Genomic DNA, 17100 nt, shown 5'->3' on the forward strand with positions numbered 1-17100 from the left:
TTTTGAGTGTTCAGCCTCACTGGGGCAACATGGTAAGAGAAATAAACTAATACAAAAAAGATGTATATATATACTGCTCAAAAAAATAAAGGGAACACTTTGATCCCTTAATTCTTTTGAGTTTTTTCATGAACTGTGTACATACTGCTAACGAAAAAACTCAAAAGAATTAAGGGATCAAAGTGTTCCCTTTATTTTTTTGAGCAGTGTATTATGTCAATACAATCTAAAAAAGTGTATGCATGAAAGGGCATGTGCATGGCTAAAATGAGATGCATAAAGAAAGTAGTCAGCAGAGTCATGTTTCAAAGTCAACAGGCAAAGCCCCCAGTAGGCCTACTGTGTTGTGGTCGTAAAAAGGTTCACACATCTACCGACTCAAAGGCTATTCTGGAAAAGGTCAGAGATGTTCTATTTTAGAACCACAGAATCAAAGACTCCATCCAATAACTAATCTCCGGCACTCTGGGAGGAGGAAAGCAATCATGCTTCTGGTTCTGAACTTTTTCAGATCAAAATCTAACATCCACTTTCACGGTGATACCAGCCAGGAGCTTTAGAATCGACACTGACTGGAAGGGTGGACAAATTAACCAGGCCAGCCACAGCCAAGATGCATTATTTAGTTAAATTGTATAGTAGTGCGGCAGATATGTGAAACTTCTTTAGGGCATACTCTAACGGTGTGCCAAATCTCATGCCATTTATCGTATAATGCATAGTTCCTTTTAAATATTGTGCATATCTACTGGGCAATTTGCTTAATAAAAAGTGTTCTGAATCTATTGTAACGAATGATTCTGTGCGTGTCTTCAATCAAGACAAACTTCATGATGTCCCTTCTTCTCTCTCATACCTCTAATTGTAAGACACACCTGTATTCATTCATATAACGAAAATAGTCTATCTACAAGCTAACAACGTGACCTTGTAGAAGAAGACACCAGGTTGAAAGAGGCCAAAATATAAATGTACGGTATGGAATTTGAATTGGGAAATGAGTGCTCACAGAAGTATATTGATATAGTAAATACAAAATCATTCATAACTTTTTGTATAGTTATATACAAAAGTATATATTGCACAAATGTGTCACAAATTCCCAAGGCACACCTTTGCCCCACAGCACACCAGTGTGCCTTGACACACGGTTTGGGAACCTCTATTCTAAACCATATCTCACCATAGCAAAGGCAAATATGCTACAAATCCTACTCGTTATACCTGGTAGTACATGGTACTTTCAAAATCTGCAGGAGATACTTATGTTTCTTCAGAACAGAATTGTAAATAAGCTTTTGTTATCAGGCAACAAATTTAATTCAATTTAGGGGGTTTCACCAACCAGTCAACTACTATAGCCACTAGTTGGCGCTGTTGGTAGCAGTCAACTAGTCGTGGACACCATAATTGATATTAAAAAATATATGAAACGAGGTTCGATTTGCGTCGCATCATGACGCGTTGTAAGCTTATAGATAGGCTTATTCCGCTAATTGTAGTACAAATAGGTCTTAAGTAGTTGTGTGTCCCTCCTCAGTTTTTTTGTTTACAAATCGAACCCTGAACAGCATTCTATATCATGCTAAATGTGTTTATGTCCTTGTCACAGCAACCTAGCTGCCAGCAGAAACCTGTGCCCAGGTTGGCCAGACTTGTTCACAACTAGTTCTTTTATTGTGTGTGAGGCTGAGTGAGAGTGAGTGTGAGTGTGAGTGACATTCCACAGTAGAATCCTTGGACTTTATACTTAAGTAAAAATGTCATTGTATTCATGAGCTTTGTGATTAACATCAACCAAAATGTATTTATAATAAAGAAGACTTTCCTTTTCAGCACATTAATTTCAGATGCACTATGAATAGGGCACACAATGGGAGTAACCCATTTTTACATCCGATTTTACTTTCTTTCTACTGACTCCAGTACAAACACATCAGCCTGCGGGAAACTGCCTCTAAATGCTAGATCCCACAGATGTAGACGGACATTTTGCAACCACTGAGACAAATGCGATGTGCCATGTGTTTCCAGACAAAACAAAACGCAACGAGTTGCAACTTGCAACCATTCGCAAGAAATTGCTGTATTGACCGGAAGACAGCGCAGTTTGGGGATTCTGTTGCAAGTGGTTGCAGGTGTGTTGCAAGTGGTTGCAGGTGTGTTGCAAGTGGTTGCAGGTGTGTTGCAAGTGGTTACAACTGTTGCAACTTGTTGCATTGCGATCACTGGTGTGGACTGGGCTTTACCTTTAAAGTGCATCTCTCTCTCTCTCTCTCTTATTTTCCTCTTCTAGTATACAGTAAATGCACCCCAGTGTTCATTTCAGAGCAATCCATACCAAAAACTTGTTAATAGGATTTATCGATTGCAGTTTGGTTTCAAAGCAAAATAAGAAAATACAGGCAGAGGGAAGGGTCTCTGCAGACACCACCACACACTTCTAGTCGGTCATAAGTGATCATTGAGAGGGATTCTATTTGTAATGTTGAGTATATATATCGTTTTCTGGAAAATCCTACTCGCTATACCTTTAAAAGTTAAAAAGTTGTGCTTTTGAAATCTGAAGGAGATACCAATGCTTCTTCAGAACATAATTGTAAATACACTTTTACTATCAGGCAATACATTCAATTAAGTAATGACTGAATTAGCAATGGGTTAAAAAAGGGTTGCAGACCTGTCAAAGTGCCAACTTTGTTTGTTTAGATTAATGACTGTACACGTACTAGTGTGTTTTAACAATTAAACCCTATACTCAGTTTACATCAGTCCTCCATGGCTCTACACTTGGTCCGCTCCTTTGTTCCCTCTACATGAAAACTCTTAACTGAAAATAGCTAGGGTACAAGGCAAGCTCACAATGTGTTGCAACGCGGCACATTGTAAGCTTGTAGATCTGCTATTTTCACCAACTGGTCACCCCAGAAAAGGGACACTATAGGATTTACACCAAGCCCACTTACAAGAACTAACAGCTACTCACGCAGTTATCGTCTTTGAAATCATCTTATTCTGTCTCTATAACTATTCAAGGCACTGTTGTCATTTGTATTTACTACATGAAAATGAAAATGTTTACCTGTATATCAGCATTTAATACCCATCAGCTGATTTAATGAATGATCTAATAGACTATGATGACCTCTACCTGAATGTATTCTAATGTAAATAGACTAGAATACCTGGCTGTGTTCTATGTAATAATCAATAGCTGGGAAACATATGGAAATGGGACACTAACTAGCTGGCCGGTCGCCTCATAAAATAAAACCCTCCAGCTCCATCAATCGCCAATGCTGTGCCAATCCACTCCTGATATATGCTTTAACTCTTACAAGCTAGCCAGTGAACTGATGATAAACATCAACCATAAAAGCCAGGCCAATAACATTTTATAATGAAGTTCGATCGGTCACACCAACTGGACCAATGGATTTAGAGAAGGGTTTGGATCCGGAACCGGATGCAACATTGAGAACCCGGAATCAGTTCCATCCCATCTGGAACCGTTCCCGGAAACGGTTTTATCACACTGTCATTTGCGTCGCGTCATGACGCGTTGTAAGCTTGTAGATCGGCTAATTTAGCAAATTGTTGTACAAATAGGTCTTAAGTAGTTGTGTGTACCTCCTCTGTTTTTAAACGTTCTATATCATGCTAAATGTGTTCATGTCCTCGTCACAGAAACCTAGATGCCAGCAGAAATCCGTGCCCAGATTGGCCAGAGTTCTAGTTATTTTATGTGTGTGTGTGTGAGTGTGAGTGCGGCTGTGCAAGCGTGTGTGTGCGTGCGCCACACACACGCACACAATTTAATGACAACGTTTCGAGCCAAGGCTCTTCATCGGGTCAAAACCTGATGAGGAGCCTTGGCTCGAAACGTTGTCATTAAAATACATTGGAGCAGATGAGTGTGCGGGGGTATTATTTTTCTTCATGATACTTTCCAACCCAGCACCTCAACCAAGTGATGTGCGTATTCTATAATTGTTTGTATGAGTGTTTGTGTGCCATGCCACAGTAGAATCCTTGGACTTTCTGCTTTACAAAGTAAAAAACGTCATTGTATTCATGAGCTTTGTGATTAACATCAACCAAAATGTGTAATAAAGAAGACTTTTCTTTTAGCACATTAATTTCAGATGCACTATGAATAGGGCACACCACGGGGAGTAACCCATTTTTACATCTCATCTGATTTTACTTTCTAGTGACTCCTGTGTACAAACGCATGAGCCTGCGGGAAACGGCCTCTAAATACAGTATATCCCACAGATGTAGACAGAAATGTACCGTCTTATCAATCTGTCAATCACAGCACATTTTGCAACCGCTGAGACAAATGAGGTGCGCCCTGTGTTCGCAGACTAAAAGACGGCCGAGGCAGAGCAAAAGTTGGAGAAGATAAAAAAAAATTCTCCCCTCATTTGGCTCTCTAGTTCGCTGCCGTTTCTAAACTTTCTACAAGACGGATTTCAACAAGAACATCAGACAGAATAGCCACTTTGAAGGAGATGCCCTGTCCAGACTCCAGAGAGAACACAGCTCGCCCCAGAGGAAGAGTGTAGGTCTTTGTGTATTCTGCAAGCACAGTTTGTCATCATTGCACACTCACTGCTCCTTAAAACAGGAGTAACACAAAGAATGAGCTGGTACAGTTTTGGCCATGACTCCTTCGCCACTTTGGCAAACAAGCAGCCATCCATCAAAGATTCCATTGTCTTCTAAACATCTAATTAGCTTATACGTACAACGCCAGCTGGTGAGCTGGCTGCATAGCCTTCATGTGCCGTTCCGTGCCAGTGTCTTGGCTGTGAAGGGACACTTTTGCAAGATTATGTTGCTGAATATTGTTGGTGTATGGGACTTCTAGGGCTGGGATTTTTTAAATCAAATGTAATGAAATGATATGACTTGCCCCAATACCAAGATATTGATAATGATATTTTTACACACAAAAAAAAAATTTAAAATATTTTTAGTAATGTGGATAATGAAGACCAAATGGTTAAGAGGCATTTTTTGTTAATTTCACTCAGCTAGAACCATCTAGTAAGTAAGGACAATTGTATCGCTCAGTCGGTAGAGCGCTCGCCTTTGAATCACATGGGTTCTGGGATCGATCCCGGGCGCTAACTCTGTGTATGAGTAACACAGCACCACGTGTGGTTAAGTACTAGTCTGGGAGTTGATGGTAGGTGTGGCGCTCCACCTCAGCAATGCATCCCAGGGCGTCTAGCGCCTTGTTAAGGGAATATACGCTCTCATCGCTCAGCTGATACAAACAATAAGTCACTCGTCTCAGACCTACCAATGTAATGCAGCCTTTAAAACCCCCCCAAAAAATACATCATTTAAGCTAACTGAAATCCCAGGAAATATCAAGATTTTTAATCACAATATTGATACCATCCGGCTTTAGGGTCTTAAGAACACCCTCAAATTAGATAAGACAGCCGGATCTATGCAGTCGGGGGAGCTATAATTAGAACACACCAGATGTCCCTACTACCGTCACTATCACGCTCGTCTCTTCAAGAGATAATGTCCCTCAATCCCTTAAACACACCCACTTTAGTTTGATCCCCATGTCACCGGTTTTGGTCCAAAAAGCACTTGTCTTGAAATAAAAACGGTCTACCTCCCTTCTCGACTCTAGTATCCTTTCTTTAGTAGCATTTCCATGATCCTTCACACACACAGTACATGATTTCATCCATCTATCATCAGGGTTCTGATGGTTGCACTGTTTGCTATTAGGTGTGATGTTGGTGACGCGGGAATTAACCCATTAAAAACGAGAAAGCATCTGTGTCATTTTAGATTTTAACCACTTTAACCATTATTTTATACTTTGGCTATTCAAACATAGCAGATATACAAGCTCACAGTGCGTCACTTTGTGCCGTGCTGCAAGCTTGTAGATCTACTATTTTTTTTAAATCATGAAGATTTGTGCAAATCTTTGACTATATATATATATTTTTTTTTTAAAGCGAACATCTTTGACTCAAATCTTTGCTTCTGGGGGTCCCTGGAACAAAATATTTTGAGATGGGGGTCCGCGGCCAAATACATATAATGTTGGGGGTCCACCTTGACATGAAAACGTTTGAGAACCACTGATATAACATATAACAATATTTCAGAAAAAAGGTTAGGATTTAGAGGATCAGCCACAGGTCTTAATGGGTTAAAGCATGTTCTGTGTTCTTTGGGGCTCATTCTAAGTTGTTATTGACAAGAGCATCAGTGACATGGCTCACATTTAAAACCTACAGTATATGGAATATTCGCTAATTCATCTTCTTTGCCTCAATACCAAACAAGAAGAACCAATTGTATTAATCATAACCACTGTTGTGGTTATGACAATAAAGAATATAACGCTTGGCTTGCTCTTTGACAGATATGTATGTTCTCTCTCATTCGCTTGCAGTCCTCAAAATCTCAGAAAGCATTAACTTTTCTAATCATCCACTTTAAACTGCAGAAAGTTCAGGGAAAAGGTAATTCGGTCCCCTACATTGTCTGCCTCTCAAATGCAGCAAGATATAGGTCTGGACTTAAGAACCTGAACAACTCCACTTAAATACTTTGTTTGTCAATCAAAATAACTACCTCTCTCCTTGAAAACCGTTCCAGATGATGAGGATCATCTTAAATCTCAAGTTAAACCCACTTTTCTTTTCTTTTCTGGATCAAATCTTCAATCTGTCACTAGCCTTGGGGGAAATATAAGAATGGAAGATTTAAACTAGAAATACCATCAATAGACATGGAAATATACATACATACAACATGAAATATAAAATGCAAAACCTCGCAATCTCTAAAACCATCAAAAACCTCCACATTGGGCAACCTTTATGGCTGAATGGTTGGGGTGCATACATACCACATGGGTCCCCAATTCGATTCCCGGTCAGACGGACCATTTGCTGAATTTCATTCCCCTTCTCTCTCAACAATTTATGTTCCTCTCTCCTGTCTAAAAAAACAAACATTGGCTGTAAAAACAGGAGGCATGTGAAATGCGCAATTTACTAATTGATTAGTAAGTTCTCCATTATGCCTGATTTATACTTAGTTTATAGTTGCGCGCTGCGCCGGTGTCATGCACCGGAAATAGCAGATCTCCAAGCAACGTGGTCTGCTGCGGTGCATTGTGAGCTTGTAGATCGACTGTATTCGATGCACCAGCAGCCACACCCTCCCACAACTAAAAGTATTAAGTAGTAATAGTATAAAGCCTAATTTATGCTTCGCGTTGCGCGCCGAGAACGGCCAAGAATAGCAGACCTACAAGCCCAGATGCATGTAGGCTTGCATGTCAGATATTCTCGGCACGAGACACCTCCACGCGGTGAACTGTGAATTGGGCTTAACTCACTCGGGCTTTACAGTAGCTCTTCCCAGACTACCCTGTGTGTCAACCTTCTCTGAATGGGATTGATGGCTTCCAAGACGTTATTGGCTTAACACATTTGACTGCTGCCATATCACAGAGCCAGACGCAGTACAGCCGGCTGGCTCAATGAAAAGCCAATAATCAGTCCTATCTTCACGTTGTCAGTGCCTGTGTGTTTGGTGGGGTGTTTTATTATTACTACAGTCCTATGGGGTATATATAGACTGAGCAAGAAGGGTCTCAAGTGGAAGCCTTGTATGATTTGTATCCTGCCACATCTCCGGACCAGCTCAGTGACCTTGCGGTTAGAGTGTCCGCCCCGATATTGGGAGGTCAGGGTTCGATCCCTGGCGTGTCATACCATAGACTATAAAAATGGGACCCAATGCCTCCCTGCTTGGCACTCAGTATCACGGCTTGGACGGGGGGTAAGTCCCTGTGACATACTAGCGTCATGTCCAGGGGGTGTACTTGCACATCAAGCTGCCTCGCGCTACAGAAACAGGAGATATTTACAGGAGAATCTGACAAATGTACCGTTTATTGTTGTCTGTGTAGACCTGCCCTGGGCCTAAGGAGCCAATACAAACTATGATGAAATGGCAGCAGATCCTGCTGGCAGCTGGGAAGCAAGCACTATAATAAAACAATAAGACACTCTGCAGGATATGCCCTCCTCCAAGCAGGAGAGAGGATGGTGAGGGTGGTGGTAGAGAGAGAGAGAGAGAGAGAGACAGACAGACAGACAGACAGACAGACAGACAGACAGACAGACAGACAGACAGACAGACAGACAGACAGACAGACAGGATGTTGGGGGTGGGTGGGCAAAGTTTGAGAGGGAAGAGGAAGTGAGAAATGGAGAGAAGTGGTAACATTACAAAAGGGGGTAGAAGAGAGAGATAAAATCTGAGACAGAGAAGACAGTTGGTGGATAAAAGACAAATAGCAGAAGAGAAATGGCAAGCGAGAGATAAGTGGCGGAGCTGTTTCCTCTGAAATGGGAAGGACATTTTGTGCAAAGAACAGGGGTATAAAGTGAAAAGACGGACCTGCACCCGAAAGGCTCTATTAACAGCCATCTGTTCTGTCAAAGGCATCCTTGAGTGGGACCTTCAGCCTCTACCTGTAATTCCCTCCGGATGCCGTAAAACACAAAATACACCGTCAGGCATACTCGATAATTTCCTTGTTTATTCAAGTATTACCTCCTTGCCAGTCTGTCACAGTTAATTTGTGTTTGCTTCTGTGTTTGCTTCTGAAATTAATTCACAGTGAACTGTTTTACCTTACCTGCCACTCAGCCTTACACCAGTGTACACAATAATAGCCCCAAGACAGGAGCCTTCTCCGTGCATTCTGTCAGATTGCAGACACATCCCAGATAAAAATAAGCCCACGTGGGAGTCATCATTAGTGCTGCAGAGTAGCATTTCTTTTTAGCTGCGAGCATGCAGCTAAGTATAAGCCACTCTGACGGTCCGTCTCGGTCTGTTCGTCTGTCTGTCCAAAAATGTCAAGCACAAACTCATCACAGTTTATGTGCTTGCCTTAACCTTCTACCCGCAACAACCCCCTTAGAGGTCAAGTTAAATCAGCAAAGTTCACAAAGCACATGAACCCTTGCCAGACCTATTCTGGGGCGAACATTCAGCAAAAATGGCAGATCTACAAGCGCACAACACACGTTGTGAGCTTGTACATCTGCTGTTTTCAGCAAAGAGATTTGGTGTAGAGGGAAAAAGCAATGTACCTAGCATAGAGCCCTGGGACTAGGGACTCTGGTCAACAAAGGATAGCGTAAGGTTTTAAGTGGTTATGGTGAGGTTCGGGGTGAGTTACAGTAAGAGAATGCAAAACTCTCACACTTAAAACTCCATATAGATTTTTTACAATGATTCAATCCCTTGTGGGGATCTGGTGTTCCACAATGAATTAAGGTGGATAAACTTTTTACCAATTCTACCACAGCTGTCTTAAGACTGTAAACATATATACAGTATATTAATCACTTGGCATTCCATGCCATCCCATAACGCTGGCATCCATATTTTGGGCATGTCATTATGTGTGACTGTGTGAGCTTGTACATCAATAATTTTATGCAATTTTTGCACAATACCAATTGTATGATGAAATACAAAATGGGACTTAAGATGTTACAAAAGATATACTTATTTTTTTCATTCCTTATTTCAGTTATATATTATTAGTATTCATTACTTGTAGACCCATTGATTTTTGCCCTTACCAGCTTTACTTGTTTACCTGTGGATGCCAGAGCACTTCTGGGTATCCAGATTTTTAAAACAGCAAAACTCCTGTAGCCTACAGTACATTAGGCTGATATGGTTGACCACCCTGTCGTAATGAGACTCAATGTTACAGATTCAGACTCTCATACAATTATTTTAATTGGCCGCAGTGGGAAAACGTATCCAGACAGGACGAAAGGAAGGAGATAACTATAAATAGCTACTCTGCATCATTACCACAACAAGAAATTACAGAATAGCTATGTATATTATTTATCAGTCTTGCAGGGAAGGTTGGCTGATAAAGTACGTCATAAACTCTTTTTTAGCGATGCCCTGGTTCCATATTAATGCGCTTACACACATTCACACACTAGAAAGCTGCCAGATCCTCTCCAGTCTCTCTTCCCGTACAAAAACATAATTTCTCCCAGTCTTAGGCTGGGCGATATGGCCTTTAAGATAATAGTCTTTACCAAAATGCACTATTTTTCACATAGTGCTTATGTGATTAAAACCAAAAGCTACACTCATGCCATATCATGATATTACGATGGCACGCCAGACGGTATGTAGTGTCGATAGAATATATCGATATATTGCCAAGCCCTACCTGTAATCAGGTCATCAAGTGAAAATAAAGTTTCTGATTCTGAGGTACAGCCATAGGTTCTACTGCTGGCCACAACACCATTTCACACATATACACGTGGGAGAGCATGATGTGACAAATGAGGTCTCTTCAAATCTTGAACAAATCCCCTGCCGCGACTGAAGGTTAAGTGTCTCGCTCTCGAGGGTACCTGTCCTACACACTACAGTGGTTATTGAGGGAAGGGAAGAGAATCTGAACCACAGGCCGGATTAGATAGGGTGATAAAACAGATTTACCTCAGGTTCAATGTTCCCTGTGCTAAGCCATCAAGCATCTGATGGGAAGGGCGGTGTGATGATAGATCACAGAATGTGCTAAACATTTGCCCCCCCCCAGCGAGCAGAATCTAATACTGACAACTCAAATAAATGGCAGGGGGAAGACATGCTGCAACCACCACCACAGTGGAATGGAATGGAAAGGAAACCGAAAGAAAGTAGCAGAGAAAAGTTCCCCTATGCTGCCTGGATCAGTGGAAATGGGAGAAGACAGGGGAATATTGGTGACTGTCTTGAGTACACATATCATCCCATGGGCACAAATCCAGAGGAAATGACCACACCTCTTCCCCCTTTTTCATCTGTGTCACTTTAGATTTCTTTGGCTATTCAAAAATAGCAGATATACAAGCTCATAGCAGCTCGAGATATGCTATTTTTGAGGGGGGGGGGATCGTGAAAATGTGTGCAAATCTTTGAATATATATACAATTTTTTTACTCAAATCTTTGCTTCTGGGGGTCCCTGGAACAAAATATTTTATATGGTCAAGACATTTGTAGAATCCCCAGAAGCAAAGGTTTGAGTAAAAAAAAAAGCGCTTAAAAAATAAAAATAAAAAAAAAATATATATATATATATATATACACACACATTCAAAATATTTTCACGATTCAAAAAAAATACAAGCTTGTAGCGCAGCCGCGCTACGAGCTTGTAGATCTGCTATTTTTTAATGGCCCAAAGTATAAAATAATGGTTATAGCTAATAATCTAAAATGACACCCATTCCCGGATTGAATGGGTTAATCACTTACAACCTAGCGCCCATATTTTGGGCTTGTCATTAATATGAGATCATTTTTCTATTCTTCCTTCAAGCACTACAAGCCAACAATGCTTTGCAACGCTTCTTCGTGACACGTTGTGGGCTTGTAGATATTCTATTTTTGAACTAGTTTGTTTAACTTTTGAACTCTCCAACTGTTCATTTCAAAAGCAAAGAAAACTGAATACATGCCCAATAGTGTAAGTAATGACCTTTTCTCAGCAAGGAGTGAGAAGAGAAGACTGTGGAATATTGGTGACTGTGCACACCACCACATACTGGCCAGTCCACCACATGCGGCCCCCACCTTCACTTAATGCGGCCCGCAGGTTAATGACGGAATACTAATATATTATTGATTTCAGCTGTTACAATTCCAAACATGCAAACATGACCTGCTTTAATTACTTCATTTTATATTAGTAGCTTAATGACTAGTATTAAAATGTTAGTCATTTTTATGTCTTAATGTATTTGTATTTAAGTTCATGAAGTTAACATAAGTATAACTAAATGCATTTGAAATTAAATAAAAATGTTACTTTTCAGGATTCCAGGATTTCAGGATTCAGGATTCAGGATTTCAATGATAGCAAAAATAGCAGATCTATAAGCTCAAAACGCGCCGCACTGCGACGCGTTTTGAGCTTGTAGATCGGCTATTTTTGCTACTTTTGTGTGACACAGAATGGTCGAAGTACGGCATTCATTTACAAAAAAAAGTTAAAATACGGTGTCTGTCCAACAGTACAATGTGGCCCTCTGGAGTGAGTGTTGAAATATAGTGGCCCTCTCCATCATCAAAGTTTGCCCACCCCTGACCTACACCCTTCTCCCTGTTTTTCACGTGACTCCAACGCAACCACCAACTACTGTATGCAAGGCACAACCTGCTCATCGGAGCAGTTAGGGGTTCAGTCAGTGTCTTGCTCAAGGACAAATCAACACTAACCCAGGGGGAGCGGGGGGGATCAAACCGGGAACCTTCCACATTTCTCAAGCAGTCACTTTACTTCCTGAGCCACCGATTTAGAGTGAGAACGAATAAAATAATTAGATGAATCTATGTTTGGGCTGGAGCAGTTAATCAATGTCCTGTTTTTCAGACTGACGTTTTATTTTTATTTATTTTTATATACGTGTGCTGGCATCTTTTGGACATTATTACACTCAAAATAGAGCTACAGCTCATTAGTGAGAATTCCTACCACCACACACACGCCTTCATAAGGCTGACAGACAGACTGGGAACACTCTGATCTTTTATGCTACTAAATACCGTAGCAATTATTTTGTGATCCAACACATTGCTGCTGTTCAAAGTACATTGCTTTTGTTTTTCTATGACATTACAGGGTAGCCTCCACGGCTACCACTAGCTAATGCCCCACAAACAGCCCATCACTTTTTTACGAATACAATGATATACAGTTATGTCTAGTATGGAACTCACTCCCAGCTCACATCAAAGCTGCCCCCCCCCCCCCCCCCCCGCTACCCTTGCCTCATTTAAAACCACCCTCAAAACCTACCTCTTTAGACTTGCATTCCCCATCTATTTCAAATCTTCTTTTTGATTTGAATGATTTTGTTTGCTTAGTTTTTTATCCTTTTAACTAGTCATTTCCTTATTAAAGTTGTTTTTGTTTGTTTTGTTTTGTAAAGCGACTTAACATAATATAATAATTACTATTGCGATGCGAGAGTGCGGTCTAGCCAACACCAACTTGGGACTTGCTGCCCTCCACACTCTCCAATCTAACATCAGGGTCTTGAGCTCTACAGTATTGTTAGCTAAGCTGTCGCACCGCAGTACATCTACGTAGGTGGTTCGCTTCTTGCCTTTCCTGGCTTTGCCCTGGGTTGACTCCCATTAGGATTATTTATATTATTATGAAACTTCACTTAACGAAAAAAAATTAGGAAGGTCAATGCACACCTCAAAAGGTTGGTGACAGGTGCGTAGGACAAAAAGTGCATATGTTCAAAAGGGGATCTCTGATAATGACATCAAAGAAAAGGACCTGCACCCACACAACATTGCTGATCCCCTTTTGAACTTGATGATTAATTGTCACGAATAATTTCGATTAACGATTTAATTGTGTTTTTGTCGTGGAACACCGGAACATATGAATAAAAAAATCTATTTCTGTATGGCTTTTAGGCTTTGAAGTTGCACAGGGCAGATATGACAAATAATAATAAAAAATAATATACAAAGAAACGACTGATATATTTCATAACTTTATACTTTTAAGAATACAATAATAGTGGAATTAGACGATCTACAAGCTCACAACGCGTCACAGGCTCGTTGTGAGCTTGTAGATCTGCTATTTCCACTATTTTTGAAAAAGTTTGAAAATACATGAAAAATTTTCAACATAGAAACGATTATGAGGATTATGCAAAAATAATTGCGATTATCTCAAATAATTGCGATTAGGCGATTATGTAATAACTGTGACAGGCCTATAGCTCCCATAGTGTCAGTTTGCTTGCCAGAAGTTGCCTCTAGTTCCGTGTGCCTGACGCAGTGCCCTGCCCTCATCCTTCTCTCTCTGACTTTGGCTGTGACCCGTGGTACTAGGTCCCCCGTAGAGCATTGGTTCTCAAAGTGGGGTCCGGGGACCAGGTGGTCCCCAGCTAAATGTGTTATTACAGCATCACAATCATTTTAACCACTTTATCCATTTATATGTTGGCTATTCAAAAATAGCAGATCTACAAGCTCACAAAGCGTCACTTCGTGCCGCGCTGCGAGCTTGTACATCTGCTATTTTTGAAAAATCTTGTAAGTGTTCGAAAATGTTGAATAATTTGACATTTTTTAAACAAATCTTCTCTTCTGGGGGTCTCTGGCACAAAACATTTTCAGATGGGGGTCCGCGGCCAAATATATATCAATTTGGGGGTCCTTGACACGAAAATGTTTGAGAATTACCACCGTAGAGGACCACATTTCTGATGTGGTCAGTCCATGTGGTCCGTCCATAATTACTATTATTATGTCTTGCCTTCATATAACTTCAGTTTTATTATTTAAATTCAAAAGGCCATACATATTTCTGTAGCCAAGCTAAATATTAAATAATTAACTGATTTGTAAATTTAAAATGAACTTCCTTACATGACATTTCTGACATGCAAAATGCTTTTCTGGGTATTCACTTATTTATATATGTATCAGTATTATTGCCAGTATTTCCACTCTGAAGATGAATCATTTTGAATTAAGAACAGGAAGCCAGTACACTGTGTTACATGTAGAAGACAAAACACAGTTGAGAGAGACAGGGAGGGAGAGAGACAGGGAGGGGGGAGAGAGAGAGAGATACTGCAATGCTGTTGCAGAAATGCTTTTTTTTAACGCCCATGTGAATGAAATGTAGGCTATAGGTGTCGTACCTATTATATAGCATGAGTAGGGTGTGGTGTTCTAGACAGAATGCTGACCATAGTACAACATGTGACATCGGGGCTTCTTACACTATGAGTGAGTCATTAACGGAGAAAAGAAGAAGTAACTTTAGAAGTCCACTGGCCACAGCAGCTGTCCAATGTCCAAAGTATGCAGACACACAAGATTAACAACTGGAAAGTTAATTGGATAATTAATTAAAAGGATCTCAAAACAATCATTGCCTACTTGACAATGTGATTGGAAAGAGAGTAATTGGTCAGGCACAGTCAGCCAAAGTTTATAGTCATTTAGCTTGTGTTACCTTTAGCTTGGTGACCAAAATGGGTCACCGAGCTGTGTCTGGGGGGTCTTTTGCATTGACTATAGTTTTAGTTTGAGCTTAGATTGCAAGATAAGACTCTTGTCAAATATGAGTAACATTTCAAAATAAGTTTTAAGTCAAAAACCTAGTAGCTGGTGAAATTGCTTAATGGTTGTGTTTTGAATGAGCTTGTGTGAAGAGGTGTGGTATCATAACAAGGCATTGTATGTAAACCTTGTGTATGCAGGCCTATCCTTTGGCAGAGAAATATTTCCCCTCCTTGGTGAATGAATGGAAAATTTGGATGGTTCTTTCTGACAGACAGAAAAATGCCTTGGATTATGGAAGGTGACTCACACACCAGCGGGCTCCTCCCTGCACATACTTGGGCACAGTCAGCCACAGAATTGGAAAAAAAATGCAGTTGGTGTACATAATATGCCAAGATTATATGCACATGTACATGATGATGTTCTCTTTTTTCCCTCTTTTTGCACTCTCTCGCTCTTTCTTTTTCAATCTTTTTAAGGTTTTTTGTATTATTATTATTATTGTAATTATTATTACCTATGCTGCTGCATTGTCTGAAGGAAGCCAAACAAAAGTTTTACTCTTATGTACCTGTAGTACACAAGATGTAACAATAAAGCACAACCTTGAACCTAGAACACACAAATTCAGTAAAATCCTGTTGTTAATTGAAACCATCTGTAACCCCTGCGTGTATACAAATGGAACCAAATGGACCCTTGGGGTCCATTTGGTCCATTTGTATACACTCAGGGTTACAGATGGTTAAATGAACAGTAAAGCCATCATGTACAACACAATGTAGTAGACCTTTCACCTGCATATGGTGGGTTAATGTTTTCCTCACCTTGTGCAATAGCCACGGACTCGAAGCTCTGCAGCTCCTTGAGCAGACAGCTCCTCTCGTTGGGCTTCAGCTGGTAGATGAACTCCTTGGCGCTCTTGGGGGAGTTGAGCGTCTCCTTGGGCTCCTTCCTGCCGTGTGTCCCGTACCAACAGCCCGGGACACGCGACACCGTCACCGGCGGGGATCGAGCCGCCGCCGCCGCCGACAACAACTGTTTGACAGCGGCGGGTCGGAGGAAGAAGGCTCTTTGTAAACAAAGCTTTATCATCGTGGGGGGTTTTGCTTGGCTGGCAAAATGTCTTTAAAAATATATATACTTTCTTTTGTTAAAAGTCGGTAAATAATGTGACTAGTTCTAGTTTTTTTGGTGCTTGTTTTGAGTCCAAAAAGCTTGTCGCCGTCCCACCGGCTGCACAGTCTGACAGTCAGCCCGTTAAAAGTCACTCCAGTCTCGTTGGGTCTGGTATCCTACGGTAGGATTCCTACCAGGACATTTTCCCTAAACGACTTCCAGTCGCTTCCATGCAAAATGTCCATCGTCTAGTTGTCCATGGTTCTCTGCTACTGTATGTCAGCGTCTTCTCTTCTGACAGAACTGGGCTGATGATTCTATGGGGTTTGACAAGAAGCACAAGTCAGAAGAGAAGGTTTAAAACTATCGCCTTTTGTACAGTTAGCTACATGCTAAGTATCCACAACACTTGGCGTGTGTTGACAGCCATGCACATGATGCGACACGCCGAGCTAAATTATCTTTATTTGTCTCGTCCGAGTTGCCCCAAGCATCCTTATATACTATGCATTATTTTTGCACCGCTTATTAAAATCTATCAAAACACCATAATAAAGTATTACCGGGCGCCTCCACACGGTCACTCTTCACTGCTGACCTCTCATTCTGCTTGTACAGTGGGTTGACTCTAGTGGAGGATGACCTGCAGGAGTACTGCTACTGCTCCTACTGCTGCTGCTCCTCCCCCAGAGCCTCATGAACAATAGTGGTGGGAAAAAGTACTTTTTTTTTTACTTAAGTAAAAGTAGAAATACTGCAATGTAGAAATACTCCGTTACAAGTAAAAGTCTGGAATTCAAAATTTACTTGAGTAACAGTACAAAAGTATTGG

At 40.8% G+C, this 17100-nt stretch overlaps 2 protein-coding genes across 3 annotated transcripts in view; one reads left to right on the forward strand and one right to left on the reverse strand.

Moving 5' to 3' along the window:
* tmem65 (transmembrane protein 65) overlaps positions 1-16928 on the reverse strand; it is a 36044-nt gene extending 19116 nt beyond the window's left edge. The window contains exons 1-2 of one of the 2 annotated variants that reach the window (XM_080443406.1): positions 16832-16928; positions 15977-16585 (exon numbers count right to left, since the gene is read on the reverse strand). In XM_080443406.1, coding sequence (XP_080299532.1) covers positions 15977-16244 — 268 coding nt within the window. In that variant the 5' untranslated portion in view covers positions 16245-16585; positions 16832-16928. Of the gene's footprint in view, positions 1-15976 lie in introns of both variants that reach the window. The other variant, XM_080443405.1, reaches the window with a different exon arrangement.
* The window catches only part of carmil1 (capping protein regulator and myosin 1 linker 1), a 361807-nt gene that overhangs the window by 183168 nt on the left and 161539 nt on the right, over positions 1-17100 (forward strand). The gene's annotated exons all lie outside the window — the stretch shown is intronic.

This window comes from Gymnoscopelus braueri, assembly GCF_963280865.1.
Source record: "Gymnoscopelus braueri genome assembly, chromosome: 11".
NCBI classification, from domain to species: Eukaryota; Metazoa; Chordata; class Actinopteri; order Myctophiformes; family Myctophidae; genus Gymnoscopelus; species Gymnoscopelus braueri.